We start from the raw sequence: 26,734 nt of genomic DNA, 5'->3' as shown, positions 1-26,734 counted from the left end.
GACATGGGTGCAATCCTTGGTCCAGGAAGATCCCACAGGTTGTGGGGCAAACTAAACCTGGATGCCACAACTAGTGAAGCCCGTGCTCTGCAACAAGAGAAGCCATCATGAGAAGCCCACGCACCACAACAGAAAGCAGCCCCTGCGTGCTGCAACTAGAGAAAGCCTGCCCACAGCAACAAAGACCCAGCATAGCCAAAGTTAAGTACATACATACGTACGTATTTTAAAAAAGAACAATTCTGTAACTTTTCACTAGACTGTAAGCAGCCAGGAACCTGTTTCTCTCTTTCTACAGAGATAGTGCTTCATGAGGGGTCTGCTCAAATCACAGGCCAGTTCCTCAAGTCTCACAAGCTGCCGAAGAGCTCTCAACACCGAGGGGAGCTTCACAGCTATCTGTTAGAGGGCCTGTCACTGCACAGTGTACAAGTGAGCTAAAGGAAGAGATGAAGCATATCCTAGAAGCACATAGGACCTGGGCTTTGGGAATATACTGATGGGGTAAAGTTGGGACCGCACAAGTCTTTCAACTACAAAACTCTGGGGAGGCATGTCTCAGCCCACCTGCCCCATAGTCTCATTGGTCCAGAAGTGTTGGGGCATGGCAGCTGAGCTGGACAGTGCTTTCTTATTGTCAGAGCTGTCCAACGACTGAGCAGTGAGTTCCCCATCTTCCCACCTATGATGGCATTCAAACCGTTTGGCTATGCATGTAGTAAAGCTACTCTGAAGGTGATTTTTCAGTAGAGTCTAGCAGATGAACCTTAAACAATCTACCTGCGATTGCATTTATGCACAACTGGTCAATGAACTTTTTCCAGGAACAATGTGAAACTGGTTCTCAACCCTGGCTGCACATTAGAATCACCTATGGGTTCTTTATTTTTTCTTTTTAATTGGAACCTATGAGCTCTTAAATAAAAAATACTGGTACTCATGAGTTCTACTCAAGATTCTGACTTAAACTGGTGTAGGTTGAAGCCTGTGCATCAGTATTTTTTTTTTTTTAACACATTCTGAGTAATTCGAATGCGGAGCTAGGGTAAAGCTAATGTTGGCAGTGAGAAATAAAATACTGCCTGCCGTTTCAGTAAGCAAAGGATTTTGAGCTATCAGGGACAGCAGCCACCCTCCAACCGTGAGCCCTGAGAGAACACAGGGCAGAAACAAGGAATGCCCACCATCCAGCAGTCATCAGACTGCAGTCACACCCATGGTACAGCCTGAGGAAACTCAGGATGAGAAAACACAGGATGTTGGCCCCAGACAGCTGAGGTGCATATCAAAGGAATGATTTCAGCGAGTCCAGATTCTTGCATCTTCAGAAAAGCGCTAAACTCCTTGAGATATTTAGTTTTCTTTTACGAACAGTAATCTTTCATTGTGACTACCTGGTGTTGTAGCAAAAATTCCTGTATAACCTAGTTTCCCCCACTTCCTCTTCAGAACAGTTTTCTCAGCATTAATCTGAGATGGTATCTCCCAGGCCTGAAGCCCTAAGAACATCCGCTCAAAAAAGTAACCTAACTCTCCAATTCTAGGTTGTGCATTATTTTTTCAGTCGACAGGGCAAAACAAAAAAAGCTGCAGCACAACTTCACGGCAGCTCAGCATTAGTTCTCTGTAGGTCTCATAATTTATAATAATTCCAGATGGAAAGCCAGAAGATATTTTTCCTCTACTGTCACCATAGGCAAATATTACCATCTCCAGGGCCTGATTCATCCTTATTCTCTTCCAGGAAGCTGACCCTGCCTGCTCCAAGCTACTTTTCTGTACTTACTGCCAGTGTTTATTCATATTCCCTCTGCCTGGAATACCTCTATCCTTTGCTCTTAATCATCCTTTCAGACCTCATCCATGCCACAGTATCTCAACAAGGTCTTTCTTTTCTTCAGCCACAAATTAAGGGTTTCTCCCATTGTATTCCTTATATTAATATCATACTCAGTGGCTTGCCTGGAGGACCCTGGCCTCCTGCTTGACTGTAAAGTGCTTTTGTTCAGCTCACAAGAGATACTTTGTCCTGGCCCACCTTTGAATAGGAGAGAATAACACACCCTTCTGAAGGCTGGCCATTCCCTTGGAGATGTTTTGCAAGACTGAAGGCCCTTTACTTCCCCACTGCATCTCCTTCTCTATTCTGCCTTTTGACTTTAGTTCCTCATTGCTTCTTTCTAATTTTTAAAAGAACCTGGCATCCAGTCCCCAATAAGATGGTTATCTTGAGGCACTAGCCTGCTATCTTCTTGGTTCCCGGCTCCCCGATTAAAGTCTCTTCCTTGCCTCAACACCTCATCTCTCAGATTCATTGGCCTGTTGTGCACTGAGCAGAGCCATTAGGGGAAGCACTTTGAATGAAACCGCCCACCCTGGCCAAGCACCACAGTAACCATTTGCATGAGTTGTTTAGGACAGGAGGTCCTGGTAAGGAACACGGAACTAATAAGCCACCACCAACTGCAAGAGTTGGGGAAAGATCAAAAGGAGACACCACATGTCCGACCATCTCCCAGAATCCTCAATGGTATCCATCGTGGCTGAACAAGGTGGGCACCACCATGAAGGATTCTGAATCAGAATGACTGGCTAACGACAACCCGGAAACTAATCCCATCACCAAAAAACCCAAGACTGCGAGCCACAAGGGACAGCTGTTCTCCTGGGTTCCCTGACCCAACTGCTCTCCACCTGGGCACCCTTTCCCAATAAAATCTCTTGCTTTGTCAGCACATGTGTCTCCTCAGACAATTCATTTCTGAGTGCTAGACAAAAGCCCAGTTTTGAGCCCTAGAAGCGAGCTTGGACTCGATAACATATATATTTTTTAAGCATACTGCTGAATTCTTTATAGAAGCCAAAAATTGGAAATAACCCTATAGGAAAGGAAAACTAATTTCCCCTCTACCCTTCTAGGTTCTTGTCTGAGACTCTTCTATAATAAAGGCAGATTAACAGGAGAAAAACAGAAGTTTAATAACAAATACATATATATATATAAATGTATATATATAAGAACATATATATATAAATACATCTCTATATATAAATACATCTCTCCTAGGAGAGACCTAGGAAAACTGAGTCACCCCTTAAAACTGCCCAAGCCATCACCTTAAATACCATCTTCAGCCAGACAAAAAAAAGATGCTGAAGAGAAAGACAGCCTGTTACAGGAGGCCATCAAGTAAAACACAATTAACAAGGGTAAGTTGTCAGGCAAATTTAAGTTGGCATACTCTCCACTGATATGAGCTTCTAGAGATTAGTCTTCCAGGTACTAAGAGGGAGACATCTTACAAATGGAGATTTCCCGTATAAACGTACATTTTTCTCTCAAAAAGAGCAATTCTACTCTGTTTCCAGAGATTCACCTGTGTCTACAGACTCTCAAAAATAATCACTCCAAAGAATCTTTGGGCCCAAAAGACTTATTTTGGGTGTATGTTCTGTACACCTTCATCCCCACCTTTGAAACTTCTAAGAAGCTTCACAATCCAGAAACTGAGTCCATTAAGTCAGTCCATTATCTTACTGAACCAGTCTTAGTCTTGAGAACAGGTCATTTTAAAAGTTGTGTCTCATTTCAGGAGGTTGTGTTGCAAGTGGCTCCCAAAACTAGATCTATGTTGTCGGAACAGGCCAGTATTTAATAAGAAACCATAATATTCTTAATTCATCCTGTACCTGTCTGAACTGATGGCTGAACTTCTGTTTTACAACAGCCTGTCCACTTGTCTGTCTCCCACTGGAATTAAGCATCCTGAGGGCAGGAATTCCCTTGCCTAGCACTTAGCAGGTGCAACAGAGTAAACATTATTGCATGGATGGAAAGAAGGAGGGGAAGGAGAAAGGAGGGAAGGAAGAAGGGAGGGATACGGTAAATGGGTAGGACTCCTTTGGGGCTCAACTACAGAATGTTACAAACTGATTAGTGTCTATACTGAATCTCTCCCATCTCTAGTGCATCTATCTAACTTGGGAAAAATACTCCCTAGGACTGCTTTTTTCCCCACCCATAAATTTTATTCACCAAGCTGACCTAATCACAACCTGTATGAATTTGCTTATTACAGTTTGCTTATAGTCCTAAAAACACCAAGTCTTAACTTCACATTGTAAGAACAGAAGGGGCCCTGCCATTTAATGAACCCAGAGTGGGGACCAAGGATTTTTCATATTAATGCATCATTTCAATGTTACCATTCCTACTTGTTAGTTGTAGAATCTGAGATGCAGTTTAATGTAACCTGCTCCGAACCATATTCAGCAGTAGAGCTGGGAACTGTGCCTAGGCTCTCGTCCATAAAAACGTCTCTTCCCTCTCCCCAGTTTCTGTCCCTCAGGCAGAGATTACAGGGGGTGCTAAAGTGAAAAGTTCCAACACAAAGTCAGTTTAGAAACTCCATGGGAACCCAAACCGGACAGACCTGGACTTTCACAGTGTTCTGAGGATCCTGCACATGTTCCAGGGTTGCATCGACATCCAGGGCCACCACCAACCCAGATGTAAACCTCAAAGGGTTGTCTGACTCGCCTGCTGGCTCAATAATGGTGGCGGAGGCTTTGTGGATCTGTAAACAAGAAGAAAATATGATTCTCAAGCCAGGTCATCCCTGCGCAACAAAACATGACCTCCTTAACTAATGGATGGACATATGTTAGTCAAGCAGAAGAAAGGCCTGAACTCAGCTGCTCCACTAAGTCAAAGAAGATCACCAAGGTGAGCAGTTTTGATTCTCTGGATAGACTTGCCCTGAAGGGGTCAAGATACTGACACAGACACTGACCTGCTCTGGAAGGGGGAGGTGTAGGAAGGTGCTCTGCCGCAGCATGGCCTGCAGAATTTTGACCACTTCTGCAGGTTTGGATGTCATGAGTCGGGGCATGAGGTCAAGAAGTCTGTCCACAAAGCTGTCCTGCAGGTGGGGCAAATCAGCGATGAAACACCTGAAGGAACAAACAGAAGCAACTCGGAATTCATTCACCACAGGCTGACCCCTGAACTTCTGCCAGGCCCTGAGGTAGGAAAAGTGATGAACTGGAGGAGTTCACGGTTCCTGAGGAAAGTCATGCACCTATATAATTAAGCTGCAGTGACAAAATCATCACAATAGCCTTGTTTATTAAAATGTGCCAGGCAACCTCTTGAGTGTTTTATTTTATAAAACTAATAAATACTATCTTATTTAATCTAGCAATCCTGTGCATTGTTAGAAATATTATTTTTGTATCATAGATTCATTAATTAATATAAAAAATATGTTTAGGCCTTACCAGGTGGTAGGTACTATTCTGGACACTGGGGACATAAACAGTGAGCCAAAGAGAAGAAAAAGCCTGTGTTTTTTTTTTTTTATAAGTTGAGTAATATTCTCAATATGCAAAAAATCATTTTTACTAGTCAATACAGCTTTCTAATTTGATCTTTTTTTTTTTAATTTTTAATTTTTTAAAAAAGCCTGTTTTAATGGAGCTTATAACCACTGATAAGAATGCTGAGACTCAGAGAGGATAATGTTGTACTGAGGCTTAAAAAAGTTAAGTAACTTACTCCCAGCTCTGAATGATTCCATGGTACTTTGCTTTGTAAAAGGAGATAGTTAAAAAATATTTCACTGAAAGGGTGACATCAATCCTGGGACTCGGAGGCTGAAATAAGGAAGAATGTACAGCTCTTAACAACACATTCTCCTCTGTGGCAAATCAGAGCTGTCATCTTTCCAAAAATCTCTTCAATCCAACTATGCAAAAACAGATTCTCCACCTTAAAGAATCTAAAACTATGTTTAACTAAATCAGCTTGCTGTACACCAGAAATTTATACAACATTGTAAACCAACTATACTTCAATTAAAAATAAAAATCTAAAACCAAAAGTAAGGCAGGGACTTCATAGAGATTTGAAGTCAGGTTCTGAAGAGTCAAGCTAGACTGTATTATTTACTAGAGAGTAGGGCTTCCCTGATAGCTCAGCTGGTGAAGAGTCTGCCTGCAACGCAGGAGACCTGAGTTCAATCCCTGGGTTGAGAAGATCCCCTGGAGGAGGGCATGGCAACCCACTCCAGTATTCTTGCTTGGAGAATTCCCATGGACAGAGGAGCCCGGCAGGCTACAGTCCATGGGGGTTACAAAGAGTCAGACACAACTGAGCGACTAAGCACAGCACAGCATAGCCCCTACTGGTGAGGGTAGTACTACAACCTAGCCCTATAGGAAGCTGCTGCTGCTAAGTCGCTTCAGTAGTGTCCAACTCTGTGTGACCCCGTAGATGGCAGCCCACCAGGCTCCCCCGTTCCTGGGATTCTCCAGGCAAGAACACTGGAGTGGGTTGCCATTTCCTTCTCCAATGCATGAAAATGAAAAGTGAAAGTGAAGTCGCTTAGTCGTGTCCAACTCTGAGCGACCCCATGGACTGCAGCCTACAAGGCTCCTCGGTCCATGGGATTTTCCAGGCAAGAGTACTGGAGTGGGGTGCCATTGCCTTCTCCATACAGGAAGCTATCATCATCCAAATGAAAAAAGCCTGAAAAGCGAAGAGTCCTTCAAACCTGTAGAGTCAGTTTTGGTAAAGTTCAGGGGGGTAGGAACAAGGAGTGGAAGAATGAAACGTTAGATTTCAAAAGTATTACATCTTAAATTCTTATAAATCCTTCCTAGTATAGTACAGGCAGCATACCACAGGTCTGGTCACTACTTTGACTGCTACTGTTTCACCAAGCCTTCCACTCATCAACTGCATCAGTTTTAGCCAATTAACTTCATACAGAATCCTCAGAAAATATATCTAGGCTACAAAATAAAAGTTACCTACAGAATTATGGAACAATATTTTGTAGATAACAGAGAAATGCACCACTTTCAGAACCATGGTGAAAAAAATAGACAAGTTGTGACTTTGAGTTTTTCCAAATAATATTTGGAAAATATTCCAAATAATATTTGGAAAATATTCCAAATAATATTTGTCTTTTTCTGGCCCAGCTGAGTGTTGAATCAAAACACTCAATAATTCCTGATGTTTTTATTATTATGCTGTATGTTTAGCTAACTTAGGAAGTTTACACACCAGTAAAGAAAATACAATTATCTCTCAGTATTTGTGGCAGATTGGGTCTAGGACCCCTAGCACATAACAAAATCCATGGATGCTCAAGTCCTTCACATAAAAGGGAATAGTACAGCCAGGCCCTCCATATCCATGAACGCAGAAGCCACTGATACTGAAGGTCAACTGCATACAAATTAGGGCACACTGGCTACATGGGCTAAACCAAAGATTCTGGTTGTGATCACTCCTGTTTCCCTATAAATGCAATTCTCTATATAACCAAGATTTAATAAGCTAGAAAGTGATCAAATACTTACCTCTGAAAAAAGTCCACTTCCTGTAAAAATTTTTCACACATTCCAAATAAGGGGTCAATGCTATAGAAGAGAAAAAAAAACAACAAAACAAATAAAAACCCATGTTATTTGAAATCTGAGAACTGAGTAGTAAAGACCAAAGTCCCAGAAACTGAACCTACATGGAAAGACAGTGAGCATGTTACACTGTAAAAATTCTATTTCTCTTAAAGGACTCCTAAAGGACCTACAGGGAAATATTAGACAGAATCCCAAACCCAATTAAAACAGTGCAGTGCTCATTGACTCAATGAATAATCAAAATGAAAGACTATGACAGGCACACTGGGCACCAGATTCGGTTTGGATATAGGACAGGAGCACAGCTTATGGGCCGTGCAATGTCACATTCTTCCGCTGCAGCAGTCCATGCAGCAGCCCATGAAGCAATCCACAGAGCTCTCTGGGAGTTTTGACAGCTCAGGTTCAAGGAGATGAGACCTACATCAGGCCAATGTAGAGGCCATATTCATGGAGAAATTTCATGCCTCATAGGTGCTAATATCTCTTGAAGTAACCTACAGTTATACCTTCCAGGGTACCTAAAGGGATATGCTCAGTTGCAAGAATCACTGCACTCAGTGAAGGCCAAAGCCTTGGCATCTGCGTCAGGTAATTAGAGTTCACTGATAGTTCCTTCTTGTTGTTGCTGTTAGTCACTACCTTATGTCTGACTCCTTTTCGAACCCATGTACTGTAGCCACCAGACTCCTCTGTCCATGGAATTCTCCAGGCAAGCATACTGGAATGGGTTGCCATTTCCTTCTCTAGAGGATCTTCCCGACCCAGGGATCAAACCTGAGTCTCCTACATTGGCAGGCGGATTCTTTACCACAGAGCCATCTGGGAAGTCCAATAGTTCCTTCTAGTCTATATGTAATTTTCCTAGAGATCATTTTTACCACAGCAGTGTCATCTAGTAATAGAGTTGATGTCATCAGGTTTCCGGGAAACAGACTTGGAAATCAAAGGTCACATTCTCATGCAAAATGGAAAAAGATTTTGTTACTACTTTGCACACAGACATAGACTATATTTTTTCCTCTCTATCTTGGTTTCTTTGGCCTCATAGTACTTTAAACTTAAATATATACCTAATTAAGCCCAGGCAATATGCCAGGTCAATGTAACTTACTAATCAAAGAATAGATTTTTCCTTTGATCTTTGCACTTTTTTCCTTATAATTTTTACATGGAATGTTCCATTTATTTTCATTAATACATTATTATTTGAAGGAATACAGCTCCAGTGAATAAAAAACAAACACTCTTTCCTTATATAAAAACATGTAAGAGGGACTTCCCTGGTGGTATAGTGAATAAGAACCCACCTGCCAATGCAGGGGACATGCACAACTACTGAGCCTGTGCTCTAGAGACCTCAAGCCACAGCTACTGAAGCCCACATGCTGTGCCGCAACGACTGAAGCCCGGACGTCCAGAGCCTCTGCTCCACAAGACGAGAAGCCACCACAACGAGAAAGCCCACTCACTGCAACTAGAGTGAGCCCTCGCGCGGCAACGAAGGACCAGTACAAGCTAAAAAAGGGCAAGAGGACGGGCTCAAGGCTCTTAATAATCCACTTGAGTCTTTCTACTAAACCATAAGCTCCATGACAGTAGGGGCTTCATATTATTCATCATGTATTTCCTGAAACAAGCAGCTCTTCAATAACTATTTGTTGAATGGATAAATAAATAATAAATGGCAAATGGAAATGTATTCTAAAAGCAACACTAATCTGAATTATTTTCCTAAAAAGTCTGTAGCACTTGAGTCTTCCTTAACTCTGAAAAACTACCAGAAGTAGAACTGAAATTTGCTAGTGAGGTTAACCAACCAAAGATCACCAAGGATGAGACAGCTAGACAGAACTCCAGCTAAGCAGAGACTGAACTGAAAGCAAGTTAGCCAAGTAGTACCTTTTTTGGCCTGCTTACGTACAACCAGTTTGGAGAATTTCCAAGCAGTAAAATATGAAAAGATTTGACAACTCTTCCCAAACTCCCAAACAGAGTAGGTAGCCTCACCTACATGATACATGAAGTAGGCCTCTACCACTAAGAACCCCCGATTTTCAGTGTCAGAGCAAGGCCCACTAGGGAAAACCAAACACTGATCTATAACTGTTAGGCAAGCCTATACCAATTACCAATTTAAACTGGTCTAAACTTTCACTTATAAGTATAAAAACACAATGAAAAATTACCAGATGTTATAAGGATGATCAGGAGCTATCAAGAAAACCAAGAAGACCTCAATGAGATAATATCAGGGCAAGAAAGCACAAAAACCTTTTTTAAAAATTCTAATAAACAACCTCAGTAAGACTCAAGAGAAGATTTGAAACAATATTGCAATAATAAAGCAAGAAAAACTGCTAAAAAAAGGTACAGAAATAAACAATAATACTGAAATCAATTCAACAGTTGAACACTAGAAGGAAAAATGAGGAAAACTGAAATGGTAAATTAAAAGAGTATGCTGAGGAATTTACTCAGAATACAAAATAGAAAAAGAAACTGAAATTGTAAGAGAAAAGATACAATGTAGGAAAAATAGAGCCAGATGATACAATATCCAGTATGACAGATTGAAGCAGATGGAAGAAGAAGTAATTAAAGAAATGATAGAGGGAAAAAAAATTTTGAGGTAAAACAGAGGTAAGGAGTATATCAAGGCTGTATATTGTAACCCTGCTTATTTAACTTATATGCAGAGTACATCATGAGAAACGCTGGACTGGAAGAAACACAAGCTGGAATCAAGATTGCCCGGCGAAATATCAGTAACCTTAGATATGAAGATGACACCACCCTTATGGCAGAAAGTGAAGAGGAACTCAAAAGCCTCTTGATGAAAGTGAAAATGGAGAGTGAAAAAGTTGGCTTAAAGCTCAACATTCAGAAAACGAAGATCATGGCATCTGGTCCCATCACTTCATGGGAAATAGATGGGGAAACAGTGGAAACAGTGTCAGACTTTATTTTGGGGGGCTCCAAAATCACTGCAGATCATGATTGCAGCCATGAAATTAAAAGACGCTTACTCCTTGGAAGGAAAGTTATGACCAACCTAGACAGTATATTCAAAAGCAGAGACATTACTTTGCCAACAAAGGTCCATCTAGTCAAGGCTATGGTTTTTCCAGTGGTCATGTATGGATGTGAGAGTTGGACTGTGAAGAAGGCTGAGTGCCGAAGAATTGATGCTTTTGAACTGTGGTGTTGGAGAAGACTCTTGAGAGTCCCTTGGACTGCAAGGAGATCCAACCAGTCCATTCTGAAGGAGATCAGCCCTGGGATTTCTTTGGAAGGAATGATGCTAAAGCTGAAATTCCAGTACTCTGGCCACCTCATGTGAAGAGTTGACTCATTGGAAAAGACTGTGATGCTGGGAGGGATTGGGGGCAGGAGGAGAAGGGGACGCCAGAGGATGAGATGGCTGGATGGCATCACTGACTCGATGGACGTGAGTCTGAGTGAACTCCAGGAGTTGGTGATGGGGACAGGGAGGCCTGGCATGCTGATTCATGAGGTCGAAAAGAGTTGGACACGACTGAGCGACTGAACTGAACTGAAGACTTCAAAGTCCCACTAAAGGTCAGTAAGAACAAGGAAAGTAAACACATACCTAGACATATTCAGAAATTTCTGAATTCTAAAAAGAAAAGTTTACAGCTTTGAGAAAAATTAATTAACTACAAAGGAAAGAGAATGAAACAGACATAGCAATATTTAGTTCTGAAAGAACTCCATTCACGTATGAGAGCAAAAGAAAGTTTCAGATATGCAAAGTCTCCATGAGTACACTGCTAAGCTAAGTCGCTTCAGTCGTGTCCAACTCTGTGCGACCTCACAGACGGCAGCCCACTAGGCTCCCCCGTCCCTGGGATTCTCCAGGCAAGAACACTGGAGTGGGTTGCCATTTCCTTGTCCAATGCATGAAGGTGAAAAGTGAAAGTGAAGTCGCTCAGTCGTGTCTGACTTTTAGTGACCCCATAGACTGCAGCCCACCAGGCTCCTCTGTCCATGGGATTTTCCAGGCAAGAGTACTGGAGTGGGTTGCCATTGCCTTCTCCGCCATGAGTACACTGCTGCTGCTGCTAAGTCACTTCAGTCGTGTCCGACTCTGTGCGACCCCATAGATGGCAGCCCACCAGGCTCTGCCATCACTGGAACTCTCCAGGCAAGAACACTGGAGTGGGTTGCCATTTCCTTCTCCACATGAGTACACTACTTATGTACTTATTCTGAAAAACAATTACTAGTGAATGTGTTCCAGTCAGATACACAGTGAATTAGAACAGGGAATTTTAAAAGGCAACTGTGGGGACTTCCCTGGTGGGCCAGTGGCTAAGATTCTGAACTCCCAATGTAGGCAGCCTGGGTTCCATCCCTGGTGAGAGAAGTAGATCTCACGTGCTAGAATTTAAAGATCCTGCATGCAGCAACTAAGACCAAACAACCAAATAAATAATTTTTTTTAAAAACATAGTTGTAGTACAAAAACAGGAGTGGTGGGCAAGCTGGAGCTAAATAATTTTGACAATGTACTTATAAAGATTGAAGCAGATTTTAATAAAGAATTCATAAAATAAGACATACATGAAAAACTGTAATTCAACATACTGTATAGCATAAGGAGCTATAGCCATTATCTTGTAATAACTTTTAATTAAGTATGATCTATAAAAATAGTGAATACCTGAAACTAATACTTTAAATCAGCTGCAATTGAAAAAAAGGATAATCTGAAACTAAATTCTAAATTATTTAACAATGTGAAACTAGCAAATAAACTTAAATTTTGATTAAACGTGGTCTTGATAAAGGTGATCATGAATTCTATTTTTAATGCTAATAAATATAAGGTCTGCTGCTAAGCCGCTCCAGTCGTGTCCGACTCTATACGACCCCATAGATGGCAGCCCACCAGGCTCCCCAGTCCCTGGGATTTCCAGGCAAGAACACTGGAGTGGGTTGCCATTTCCTTCTCCAATGCGTGAAAGTGAAAAGTGAAAGTGAAGTCTCTCAGTTGTGTCCGACTCTCAGTGATCCCATGGACTGCAGCCTACCAGGCCCCTTCGTCCATGGAATTTTCCAGGCAAGAGTACTGGAGTGGGGTGCCATTGCCTTCTCCAAATATAAGGTCAATCGATTTATTAAAAATGAGTAAAAATACTATTTATACAACTAAAAAGAGCTAACATATATTAAGGGTTTATTCTTAATGTGTCAGGCAGCATTTTAAGGGCTTTACATATAATAATTCATTAATCCTTACAATAACTTCATGACAGAGATCCAGGTACTATCATTGCCCCGGTTTAACTTACAGAAAACAAATGGAGAGACATTAAGTACCTTGCCCATGGCTACTAAGTTTGCAAATGGAGGAGTTAAGATCTGAATCTAAGCTATGAGGCACCCTAGCCCTCTGAACCAGTAGTATGTTCTACTGCTTCTAATTTGAATAGCTTAAAACCTGAATAGTATAAAACCTTCAAACCCCTGGAAGAAGAGAGAAACAAAGCAATCAATCCAGCAAAATTCAAGGAAAAAGAAAAAGTAGCAGGAACACGTACAAATGGAAAATATAAAATAATATATTATGAGGGACTTCTCTGGCAGTCCAAAGCAGGTGGCGCGGGTTTGATTCCTGGTCAGGAAATTAAGATTTTATATGCACACAAAGCAGCAGCACAGCCCAAAAAAAATGAGTAAAGACCAAATATATTGGAACCTTATTAATGACATGGAAACATGAAATATATTGCTGGATGAAGTAAAAATAAGGTACAACAGACAAGTATGTTATGATTCAATCTATATTAAACACACATATTTATAATCTAAATGGACATTTAGGTGTTTTACAATGGGTAGATTACAAAGAACAGAATGTTCATTTAATCTGCAATATTTAAATGTTTACAATAATTATATATAAACTGAAAAGGAGATCCATTTTCTTTAAATAAAAAAGTGTAGATGCTGTCACAAGCACTTATCTTTTCTCAGCTACAACTGGCACATAGCAGGGATTTAACATTTGCTAAATGAATGTATGGCTATCTCTAAGACTGAGGTACCACCTGACTGTATCAGGTCACCATCAAGAGAAGCAAAGAAATAAAACAACACTCAGAATGTTCTTCATAATGTGTTTTTAGCTGCTTACTTAAACACTCATATATTTGTTTCTCTACATGATTTTTAGGCTAACACAACTAGTGGACTGAGCATCAAATGTGTCTTCTGTCTGATAACAAGTTCCCTAAATACATATTATACGAAACCTATGGTGCCAAAGATGCACTTTTATCAAACACCAAGAAACAAAAAACACTTTGAATCAAACTATAGCACATCATCAAAATATCTGATTTCAGAGAAGTTAAAATTTTTAAATGAACATTTCAGAATCAATGAAATATAGCAACATAGCAATTCTCATTCTCAGAAAGTCTAACAGCTATCATTATAATGAACTCTTACTATGTACCAAGTACCATGTTAGTGCTTTTACACATTTTACTCCATTCATTATTCATGGCAGAAGACATTATGAAGAGGTGGCAAGAATACATAGAAGAACTATACAAAAATGATCTTCATGACCCACATAATTATGATGGTGTGATCACTCACCTAGAGCCAGACATCCTGGAATGTGAAATCAAGTGGGCCTTAGAAAGCATCACTACGAACAAGGCTAGTGGAGGTGATGGAATTCCAGTTGAGCTATTTCAAATCCTGAAAGATGATGCTGTGATGCACTCAAAGATGATTGCTGCATTCAATATGCCAGCAAATTTGGAAAACTCAGCAGTGGCCACAGGACTAGAAAAGGTCAGTTTTCATTCCAATCCCAGAAAGGCAATGCCAAAGAATGTTCAAACTACCGCACAATCGCACTCATCTCACACGCTAGTAAAGCAATGCTCAAAATTCTCCAAGCCAGGCTTCAGAAGTACATGAACTGTAAACTTCCAGATGTTCAAGCTGGATTTAGAAAAGGCAAAGGAACCAGAGATCAAATTGTCAACATTCGTTGGATCATCGAAAAGCAAGAAAGTTCCAGAAAAACATCTATTTCTGCTTTATTGACTATGCCAAAGCCTTTGACTGTGTGGATCACAATAAACTGTGGAAAATTCTGAAAGAGATGGGAATACCAGACCACCTGACCTGCCTCTTGAGAAACAGATATGCAGGTCAGGAAGCAACAGTTAGAACTGGACATGGAAAAACAGACTGGTTCCAAAAGGTCAAGGCTATTGTCACCCTGCTTATTTAACTTCTATGCAGAGTACATCATGAAAAAGACTGGCCTGGATGATGCAGATGACACCACCCTTATGGCAGAAAGCAAAGAACTAAAAAGCCTCTTGATGAAAGTGAAAGAGCAGAGTGAAAAAGTTGGCTTAAAGCTCAACATTCAGAAAACTAAGATCATGGCATCTGGTCCCATCACTTCATGGGAAATAGATGGGCAAACAGTGGAAACAGTGAAATAATTTATTTTTGGGTGCTCCAAAATCACTGCAGATGGTGACTGCAGCCATGAAATGAAAAGACGCTTGCTCATTGGAAGAAAAGTTATGACCAACCTAGACAGCATATTCAAAAGCAGAGACGTTACTTTGCCAAAAAAGGTCTGTCTAGTCAAGGCTATGGTTTTTCTAGTAGTCATGTATGGATGTGAGTGTTGGCCTATAAAGAAAGCTGAGGGCCGAAGAATTGATGCTTTTGAACTGTGGTGTTGGAGAAGACAATTGAGAATCCTTTGGACTGCAAGGAAATCCAACCAGTCCATCCTAAAGGAAATCAGTCCTGAATATTCACTGGAAGGTCTGATGTTGAAGCTGAAACTCCAATACTTTGGCCACCTGATGTGAAGAACTGACTCATTTGAAAAGACCCTGATGCTGGGAAAGATTGAAGGCAGGAGGAGAAAGGGACAACAGGATGAGATGGTTGGATGGTATCACCGGCTCAATGGACTTGAGTTTGTGTAAACTCCAGAAGTTGGTGATGGACAGGGAGGCCTGGCGTACTGCAGTCCATGGGGTTGCAAAGAGTCGGACACGAATGAGCGACTGAACTGACTGATTGTTCATGGAAACCTTATGAGACAGATGCTGTCATCATTCTCATTTTACAGGTAGGGAAACAAGGCTCAGAGAGGCTAAAAAAAAAAAGAAAAAAACCTGTCTATAATCAAACAAGGAGTAAGTAGAAAGGTCAAGATTTGAACAAAGTAGTCTCACAGCACCAGATAGTCTCAAAATTTGTCTTTACTGCCTAAGACAAAGCACTAGTCCCTTCAGAAGAGAAAACAAAATGGTTCAGGCATGAAATTCTTAAAGAAATCTATCAGGGATCATATAGTACACTTTGTTGCCAGATGAAATCCTATATTCTGCTGTAGGAAATGGAGAGCCACTGAGGGGTTTTGCCAGGGATCTAATATGATATAAGAATGGAATTTGGAATATCTCAAGAAATAAAGAGCTTGCAATATCCCTTAGGTGAAAAGTAACACTGCAAGTGTTAGTCTCCAGTCGTGCCTGACTCTCTGTGACCCTATGGACTGTAGTCTACCAGATTCCTCTGTCCGTGAGATTTCCCAGGCAGGAATACTGGAGTGGGTTGCCATTTTCTTCTCCAGGGGATCTTCTCGACCCAGGGATCGAACCCAGGTCTCCTGCATTGCAGATGGAATCTTTACTGTCTGAGCCACCAGGGAAGCCCATCCCATAGGTAATCTTTCCTAAATATAATTTCATGCATCATTAACCTTGGTGAGATTTCTGAATGTATTTTTAGGTGTCCTTAAAAGGACTGGGCGACCCTCTTTTTGCCAACCACACATCTTACCCTCGAGCAGTCCGTGCTGTTACTATAAGTTGCAGGGCTTTGGCCTGCAGCCTCATGTGATGGATAATCACCACCTGCTTGTTCTCCACGCCACTATACATGAACTCCATTTTGTAGGTTTCTTCCATGATCTATAAGGAAAACAGCAGCACAGAATTCTGAGTGAAACCAGACCTGACCAGTTTTTTTTTTTAAGGCCTAAGCTTTAATTCTGATCTGAGATTTTTAAGTGCCTATGTTTATAGAAATTGATATAATTTCAGAGAAATTAATATTCATGTTAACAGAAATTTTTAAGTCTTGTGAAAAGAGAATTACTTTGTCAATTAAAATAACAAAGTCATCTGGTAATATTATTTAGTTGATGACATAAAGATATGAAAGTTTACACACTTAGATAAAACTGTAAAGCACTGCTTGTAACTCTAAAGCAAATTCACTTCGTGTGGCAGCAAATGGATATATATAGAAACGTAATCTTCAAGAAAGGCCCTCAAGAGTTTAGTATCAGGAACCATTACCCAGCTGTTAGTCATCTAGTCTGCTCCATGAGCTGGGTCTATCAGAGGGATTTTACGGAGGGAATCAGTGCAGAAAACAGTATCTGTGACCTCAGCTCAAGCCCAATGCATCTTAAGCTCTTATTCTATTCTATCCAAGGCAGCGACTCCCTCTAATGATGTTTCTCTTTCCCTTCTGTGGTTTTTGAAGGCACTGAGTCAGAAAAATGACTCCAGGTTCTCCTACAACTGACAGTAAGGTATATTTCCTAATAACACAGTGCCTCAGTTTCCCTAACTGTAAATGCAGAAGAAACAGCACCAACATAGTAAAATTTAAAGGATTAAATGGGGCATGGAAGGTGCTTAACACAGTAACTGTCACATGAAAGCGCAGTACTAGTCACTCAGTCGTGTCTGACTCTTTGTGACCCATGGACTGCAGCCCGCCAGCCTCCTCCGTCCACCCGATTCTCCACGTAAGAATACTGGAGTGGGTTGCCATTTCCTTCTCCAGGGGATCTTCTTGATCCAAGAATCGAACCTAGGTTTCCCATCTTGCAGGCAGACTCTACATCTGAGCCACCAGGGAGCCCAACTGTCGCATGGAAATGGTAATTCCTTTCTCTCTTCCAGATTACTGCTTCCTGGTCCCATCCCTCCCAACATGGCCCATCTCCAGTCTGTAGTCATTAAGTTCTACTCCCCTACAAGCCACATGGTAGGTCTGAGAGGGGGACTAGATTAGAGATCAAGCAGAATAGTGGAAAGAAAACAGACTCTGGGTATCAGAGGATCTGAGGTCAAGTCTCTGATTTACTACCTATAGCTCTCTGACTATAACCTTGCTGAGTGCTGTTTCATCTGTAAAATGGACTCAATACTTACTCCTACCTAACGGGGTGTGTGTGTGTGTGTGTGGACTCAATACTTATTCCTACTTAATGGGGTGTGTGTGTGTGTGCACACGCACGCCATGCAGCTTTCAGGATCTTCGTTCTCTGACCAGGGACTGAACCTGTGCCCCCTTAAGTGAAAGCACAGAGTCCTAACCATTGGACTGCCAGGGAAGTTCCACCAAATGAGATTATTAGGAGGATTAAGTAAAATAGACTTGAAATCATTTAGTGAACTATAATGTAACAGTCATAGTCACCATCATTATCTTCCAATTGGGTCATAGTCAGTCATATACAAACTTACTGTTAGGAAGGCATGACCCAGAAGAGCAAATGCCATTACCCAAAAATGAAGGGAAATTGCTCAAAACTAGGAAGAAAGACACTTAAGGCAAGTAAAATTAAATTCTACTTAATGAACTGAGGAGAAACATAAGGACCTTTAAATATTCAAGAGATGGTTAAAGAAATGAGAGAGATGGTACAGGCTGAAATTATAAACAACCTCGAAATGAGTTCAGCTACATTTTCAGATGAAAGACTCATGATATTATTATTCAATTTTAGCATATCTGAAATTTATTGTTGTTTAGTCACCAAATTGTGTCCAACTCTTTTGTAATCGCATGGATTACCAGGCTCCTATAGCCCACCAAGCTCCTCTGTCCATGGGATTGCCCACTCAAGAATAGTGGAGTAGGTTGCCATTTCCTTCTCCTGGGGATCTTCCCTACCCAGGGATCAAACCCACATCGCCTTCATTGGCAGACAGATTCTTTACCACTGAGCCAACAGAGAAGTCCCCATTTCTGAAATACAAATTAATATTTTAGAACACAAAAGAAATCTTAGAGATCAGAGAGATTAAGTAACTTGCTCTTTATCACTTAGCAAATTAGAGGCAGACATGGGAACAGAACCAAAGCCCCCTGACTCGAAAGCCGGTGCTGTGTCCCCTAATTATGCTGCTCCTCGTATCACTATCTTCTGTCACAGGCTGGAAGTGGGGAGCCACAGCAGAGCCTTGTGAAGTCCTCTGACTCTAACTAACTTAGAGAACACAATTTCTGGACAAATACCTATCTGAGGAGAAGGTCTCAATAAGCTTACCTGTTTTGCTGCTGCTGAGGCCAAATCACTCTGCTTCAAATATAAAGGGGCGGCCACATTCCACAGCTTTTCCTGCAGGGCCTAACAAGTCAGCAGAGGATAGAACCAGAGGTCATAAAGACTGCATATCATTTGAGACTTTAGAGTTTGTTTTACTTTGAAAATTTACTGTGATCAAGACCCCCTCTCAGTCTTACTCTTTTAAGCCAAAGTAGAGACCAATGATTTGGGCCAAATGCAATCCTCCCCCATTCAATTCGTGGCCCAAAGACCCCATGCCCCAGACCATAGCTTTGCAAGCAAAGTGCAGGAGACATGAAGGCCTTATCACAATGTCCAGGCAAGCTAGGCTTCTGAGGTCTGGGACCTCCTGATCTCAAAGCCCATGGACTACCCTAACAGCCCAGACCCTTCTTCCTTGACTTGATTCCTTTTTCTTTGCTCTATGCTCACTATCTGTGAATACCCCTATCACCTGACCAACATACTCAAATAAAAAATCAAGATTTCCTAGATTCCTCGCTAACTCTCCATATTCAAAACTATCACTTATAGCCACGAATTTTACCTTTCATCTCTCTCCTCTCCTATCCATCCATATGGCATCTCATCTAAACCTCTGCTATAGTCTCTTATTTTCACAGTCCTTCTTAATTATAGACATAATGACAGTTCAGAAAACCTAGACTTACACTGTCCAATAGAAATATAACATAAGCCATGGATGTGATTTTACATTTTCTAGTAGTTACATCTTTGAAATTTAAAAAAAAAGACAGAAAAATAACAATAACCAAGAAATGTAAAAAGAGACAGGTGAAATTAATTTATCAATACAATTTATTTAACCCAGTATATACACTATGCAATCAATAGTTTAAAAATTATTAACGAGCTAGTTCACATTTTTTCATACTAAGTCTAAGAAATCCAGTGTGTATTTACACTTACAGCACATCTCAATATGAACATTTAAAGTGCTCAACAGTTACATGTACCTAGTGACTATCAGACAGCGGCAAGTCTGGAGTATTAACATAGAAATTTTTTAATTATACTACTAAATCACACTACCACTAACAGAGTTACTGTTTTCGAATATTTGCTTCCAATAATTTCTCATATACATGTTTTTTATATAGTTGTAGTTGTAGAAATCAGAGTAATTTTGTATGCTTTTTGGGGTGTGTGTGCACTAAGTCACCTCAGTCATGTCTGACTCTTTGAAATCCTATGGACTGTAGCCCACCAGGCTTCTCTGTCCATGGAATTTTCCAGGCAAGAATACTGAAGTGGGTTGCCATTTCCTCCTCCAGGGGATCTTCCTGACCTAGGGATCGAACCTGTGCCTCTTAGGACTCCAGCATTGGCAGGTGGGTTCTTTACCACTAGCGCCACCTGGGAAGCATTTGGGTATATAACATTATATCACATTTTGAAGTAATCTCTTCTCTTTTACTACTAAAGAAAAGTAGATTCTTTTCGAAGGCCTTTTGGTATTCCAATGCAGAAGATAGCAAGCCAAGGAAGAAGGAAGAAGACCAATGTTGACATGGCACTCACTATGTACCAGACAATAGACCAAGGGTTTTCACATGCTGCTTGCTACCAATTCTTACCTGGGTAGAGTAATTATTAGCCTTGTTTTATAGAAACTTATGCTTCCCTGGTGGCTCCGATGGTAAAGCGTCTGCCTGCAGTGCAGGAGACCTGGGTTTGATTCCTGGGTCGGGAAGATCCCCTGGAGAAGAAAATGGCAATCCACTCCAGCACTCTTGCCTGGAAAATCCCATGGACGGAGGAGCCTGGTAGGCTGAAGTCCATGGGGTCGCTAGGAGTTGGACACAACTGAGCGACTTCACTTTCACTTTCTATAGAAACTTGGAAAAGCCAAATAACTGTGCAAAGGGACATAAAGGAACTTTTGGGGATAATGGAAATGTTCTACATTAGTGGTTACAAAGGTATATATATTTGAATGAATCTATCTAGCCAATTTAGGACTGTTTAAATCCCAACCTACTTTAGTGTACACATCCATTTTCACATTTATACATACACCTAATCACCCTAAAATCACATATCTTACAGTGGCTAATAATTTCTGACTCCTTCATTTATTCTGACTTTGGTCAAATATCACTAACAGCTTTGAAGACTAACAACACTTAGAACTAAAGCCAAGGTAAAGTTTTATCAAGTGAGAGGGCGCTCCAAAATCAGACGTTTGAATTAACAGCAGAACTCTGCTGCAGAAGCTGACAGCTATTGAGCTAGTTTAATTGGTTTTCAACTCAGTAAACTGAAACAGCCTTTTGGTACTAACTTGCTACACACACACACATACATATATATATATATACATGTAATCTAACTACCTACTATGAAATGCCAGCAAGTTGGCCCTTTTAAGAGCAATGAAATCAACCTTTGACTAATTTGACTTTGACAAAATGAAATTAGCATTACAAAAATATATATATGTTTATATAAGATCTTTGCTAATCAAATTATTTAAAAACAGTTAAAATCCTTGGGATTCTAACGCAACTGATTATCCAATCTGCTCCAATTATATAATGAAAGAATTCTCCCAAATTAAAAAATTAAACTTCCTATATGAGTTAACAATTCTTTAATTAGAGACAAATGTAATTATACTTCAGAGTACATAATTTCCCCATTGCTAAGCAGTTGCATAAGACCATATATTTTTCCACTTAAGGCCTCAAACACTGCTGAATCCATTAAAGCACATTCTTAGCATCATATTCAAGAACAAAATGGATTCAAACTAACCTTAATGAGAAGAAGTTGACACCTAAGATAGGTAGCAGAGAAGTCAGCTACTCCCGCCAATTCAGACTGAAGTTCTCCAAGCCTTTGCAGATCCCTGCCATAAATAAAACCCCAAGTCAAACAGAGAATAAGGATAATGACAACAATTAAAGATCATGTCAAAAGCATTTACCATTTTATACCTAGTAAATTGATTAAAAAAAATTTAAATGACAGAACCCAGTGCTGAAGTGGTTATAATGAAACTGGTTCACTTACATTTTGATAGCAGTTTAAGTTGATATAATTCTTCTGGAAAGTAAAACCAAAAGGCACACATATAATCAAATAATTTGATAAGTAGTTTTATCCTGAGAGATAGCAGGGAAATATTATCCTGAGAGATAGCAGGGAAATATTCAAAACAAATGAAATGTTTTATGCCCCACAATATTCACTCTTGTATGGACTATTACAGCAAAACACAGTAATTATTTAAATAGTTAATGGTAGAGGAATTATTAAATAAATTACTGTACATCCAGTCAATGGAATATTCTGCAAGCGTTAAAATATAATATGGTAATAAGGTATATGATCTCAATTATATAAAAACTATACACACACACACACACACACACACACAAGAAAAAGACAGCAAACTGTTTTCTGGATAGAGGAATTAGGGTGTTTTTATTGCCTTCTCCCAACTATGCTTTATTTTCCAAATGTTTTATACAATGGACAAGTATGTTTTATATCATCAGAAAAAAAATGTTTTAAGTATTGTAGTGGGCTCTATTGGCTGCCTACCTAATTTATGCTCTGCTGCTGCTGCTGCTAAGTCGCTTCAGTCGTGTCCGACTCTGTGCGACCCCATAGACAGCAGCCGAAGAGGCTCCCCCATCCCTGGGATTTTCCAAGCAAGAACACTGGAGTGGGTTGCCATTTCCTCCTCCAATGCACGAAAGTGAAAAGTGAAAGTGAAGTCACTCAGTTGTGTCCAACTCTTAGCAACCCCATGGACAGCAGCCTACCAGGCTTCTCAGTCCACGGGATTTTCCAGGCAAGAGTACTGGAGTGGGTTGCTATTGCCTTTTCCGAATTTATGCTCTACTTCTTCCTAATAATGTGAACCCTTCCTACTTCCTACTAAGTGAACCCTGATTTTGTTCAAGAGATGTCCCCAAACCTAGTTGTAGGTAGAGTACAACTGGATTAAACCAGTTGGTACATGTCATCTCCCTGGTTATGTGACCTTATCAGTCCTACTTGGAAGGAAAGGATTTATTATTTTTTTTCTGGCTGTGATGTGTGGCATGCAGCAATCTTAGTTCCTGACCAGGGATCAAACCTGTGCCTCCTGCAGTGGAAGAATGGAGCCCTAACCACTGGGATCCCCCAGGAAATTCCCTGGAAGGACTCTTATTTGAAACGTGAAGCACGTTTGATGCTGGTCTCCGAATCACTCATGCTCCCTCTTTCTCTCACTAAACTGAACAAGAATGTTTTATAGTCCTGATTACCAATGGCAGCCATACTGCAACTCTAAAAGAAAAAAGCCTTGGGATAAAGCAAATGTTGAGGACAAGAAAAATCCAAAGAGGCAGAGAGAAACTGGGTCCTTAATGATATAAATGAACTACTTAACCATACCATACTTAGAACTAACAATCCATCTCAAGAAAATTCATAGAAAGCTGCCTGTTTTCTTAAGGTCCATATCAAGATTTCATATAGTAATTGTAACTGTGGGAAACCTAAAGATTTGGCTAATGAGAGAAGTTAACTCTTTCAGAGCTGCCATAATATATCAGGTTTCAGAGCAGCCTATACAAAACTGTCCACTGGACTAAGTCTCTCCCTCTTATCTTGGGCAACTTTCTGATAGCTAGTGCTGCCTCCTTGGTACCAAAAAGGAGATGCCCCGGAAAGGGGTGAAGAGAGAATTATTTCCAAAGTGACTGAATAAATTGGGGTCTGTGGCTTACACTATTGTCTCTTGAGTTTTGGTGGTTTGAGCTGATCCCGGAGAGCCTGTTCATGTGTGGAAATCTATCACAATGAATGGCAAGACCCTGTACTAGCAAACCACACCTGTAAAATGCTATTTTGGTGGCCAGCTGGTCTCTCCCTTTTTGCACCACTAACATCTATCTTGCAAAAGATGGCTCTGAATCATTCTACTTTGGAACCATATCATCTACAGACAGATTCTGCCTTCTCTTACATTACAGAGAACACTGACCAGCTGACTATACATTAGCTGACCGTTCCCAAGTGTTAAGTCATTCTACCATCCTTGAACTGTAACGATTATTCTGAGTTGCACAAAATAAGATGCAACCCAACTAGCTACAGGAAATCTGAACTATTATACAAACAAAAATAGAAAATTTCTAGCCCTGCTCAAAACATTCTGTGTCCCAGTGTTTCCTCCCTATATCTTTTTATGCCCACAATCCTTAGGAAGCCTCAGTTCAGACATTCATTAGGAGACTACGGACTCATTAATGAAAAAGGTACAAAAAGCACCGTCTATGTGTACTGTACTAGTACAGTGTACTAGTACAGTGACGGGTGTTTCCTTACTTGAGCGCATTTAATCCTTACAACGTGAACTGCAATTACAGGCATACATCAGAAAATCCTGGGTTCAGTTCCAAACCACCACAAATAAAGCAAACATCACAATAAAGTTAGGCATGCAAACTCTTTCCCCATACACATAAAAGTTATGTTTATACTACACCGGAGGTTACTAAGTGAACAACAGCACTGTGTCTAAGAAAACAGTAGAAGTACCTTAATTTAAAAACAATTTTTGTTAAAAAATGCTAACCATCATCAGAGACTTCAGCAAGCTATAATCTTTTTGCAATAGTTACATTAAAGATCACTGATCACAAATGACCATAACAAATATGATAATAATGAAAAAGTCTTAAATATTGTGAGAATTACCAGAATGTGAAGAGATACAAAATGAGCAAATAATGCTAGAAAAATGACACTGACAGACTTGCCTGACACAAGCTGCTGTGGAGTTTCGCCCCCTCCCCCAGCCCATTTTTCTTGATGAATCTGGCTAAAGATTTATCGATTTTGTTTATTTTATCAAAGGGATAAAACAAAAAGCTTTTAGGAATTTCACTGGTGGTACAGTTGGTAAGAGTCTGCCTGTCAATGCAGGGGACCCAGATGGGTTCAATCCCTGGTCCAGGAAGATTCCACATGCTGCCGAGCAACTCAGCCCAGGGCCACAACCACTGAAACCCCTGTACCCAGAGCCCAGGCTCCACAACCAGAAAAGCCACTGCAATGAGAATCCTAGGCACTGCAACTAGAGAAGCCCTTGCTCTCTGCAAGTAGGGAAAGTCTGCGTGTAGCAATGCAGACCCAATGCAACCGAAAATAAAATAATAAAAAAAAGAACCAGCTTTTAATTCCATCAGCCTTTTCTATTGTTCTTTTAGTCTCTTATTTATTTCTGCTGTAATTTTATGACTTCTCTCCTACTAACTTTGGGTTTTGTTTGTCCTTCTTTCTATCATTGCTTTAGGTGTAAACTTGGGTCATCTGAGATTTTTCTTGGTTCTTGAGTTAAGACTGTATCACTGTAAACTTCCCTCTAAGGACTGTTTTTGCTACATCCATAGGTTCTAGATTGTCAGGTTTTCATTTTCATTTTACTCCAGGTATTTTTTACCTTTCCTGTTTGATTTGAAACAAGTCTTTAGATTTTAAACCTCACTGTACCAGATATTTCATATCATACACTGTTTATCCAGAAACAGAGCAGTGTGTTGACAGAAGGACTCTAACAACCTAGGCTCTAGTCTAGGCCTTTGCTGTTCCTTGCCTTTGACAGTTTCCTCCCTTCCTCACTTGACAAATTTATATTCATTCTTCTGGTCACTGCTTAAGCCATGAATGGAAGGGTTAAACCCCGCTTCCATCTTTTAGAAAACCCTGTACTTACTGTATCGTGTGGGAAGCACAATATTGCTTGCCTTATTTACCCAACCAGGCTGTAAGATCCCCTGTAACAGGGACTGTGTCTTGTTATGACTGTGTCCCTTTTTCCCAGCACAATGCTTGACATACGATGGGTGCTGAAAAACCATATAACTAATTAATGAACCCAGGCTCCCTCACTCATTGTAAAAGTTGGATAATTCTCATATGATTGTTTTCAAATTCAATGAAACAATGTACATAATACACTTAGAAGGGTGCATACATAGTGGACACTTAATAGAAAATAGTTCTTGTTATAATCAAGGATAGCAGAGCCTTACAAAGGATCAAATCCATGAGACTGAAGATGAGGTATAAGCAGAAGAAAATGCCATCTATAAAAATCTTAGAAGTTTTCCTTCCTGGTTAAGCCATCATAACTAAAGTTTTCAACAAATACTTACTCAGCTCCTATAAAGCACCCAAAATACAGTAGTGAACACTAAGTAGTTATGTCAAGTTCTAAAAACAAACCAAAAATTCATCCCCCAGGACCATCACTGAACTATAGCAGTGAGGTGAAATCTTAGTTGGGTGACATGCCTGCTTAGATTACAATGAAGGACAATGTGTATGACAGTGAATTTTGTTTGTTTGATACTAGTACTAACAAGTAAATGGCCACAGTCTTAATCAGAGAAACTTCTGTATGAAATCTGGACTAAGTTCACTTTTCAACAACTATAGAAAATGTAAATTCTGCAGAACCCCAGGGGCCATTTGATCTATTCTTCACAGATATAAGAATCCCTTTCACTGCTGCATATCAGACGGCATCAGTTTGAGAGTCAAACAAAGCTAGATTTAAATCTCAGTTCTACTTCCTAACAAACTGCTTCATTTCCTCAAATTTCTACTTCTTTGTGAAATGGTTCACAACATCTAACTGCAATAATGTTTGTAAAACATAGTAGGTGATCAGTTAACTACTGTACCACCTGCTTTCCTTTCCAAATTTTTCACCATCCTGGCCACCTTTCTCAAGAATGCACTTAATGAGAAACAGTGCTCAGGACGGACCACAGCAGTAGAACGGTCATCTGACCAGCCCAAAGCCCAGCAGCACTATCACTTCATAAAACCGAGATCATGACGGTGACTCAACCAAGGTGTTTACTGAAGTCAAACACC

General features: G+C 40.4%; 1 protein-coding gene across 2 annotated transcripts in view; it reads right to left on the bottom strand.

Moving 5' to 3' along the window:
• The window catches only part of INTS4 (integrator complex subunit 4), a 108,607-nt gene that overhangs the window by 5,843 nt on the left and 76,030 nt on the right, over positions 1 to 26,734 (bottom strand). For both annotated transcript variants that reach the window (XM_070365277.1, XM_005908066.3), the window contains exons 16-21: positions 21,605 to 21,698; positions 18,806 to 18,886; positions 16,297 to 16,427; positions 7,372 to 7,431; positions 4,794 to 4,953; positions 4,434 to 4,577 (exon numbers count right to left, since the gene is read on the bottom strand). In XM_070365277.1, the coding sequence (XP_070221378.1) occupies positions 4,434 to 4,577; positions 4,794 to 4,953; positions 7,372 to 7,431; positions 16,297 to 16,427; positions 18,806 to 18,886; positions 21,605 to 21,698 (670 nt within the window). The remainder of the gene's footprint in view (positions 1 to 4,433; positions 4,578 to 4,793; positions 4,954 to 7,371; positions 7,432 to 16,296; positions 16,428 to 18,805; positions 18,887 to 21,604; positions 21,699 to 26,734) is intronic.

The sequence above is a fragment of the Bos mutus genome, chromosome 29 (assembly GCF_027580195.1).
Source record: "Bos mutus isolate GX-2022 chromosome 29, NWIPB_WYAK_1.1, whole genome shotgun sequence".
Classification (NCBI taxonomy): Eukaryota; Metazoa; Chordata; class Mammalia; order Artiodactyla; family Bovidae; genus Bos; species Bos mutus.
The sequence above is the reverse complement of the archived record's forward strand: the minus strand, read 5'-3'. Positions and strand labels throughout refer to the sequence as shown.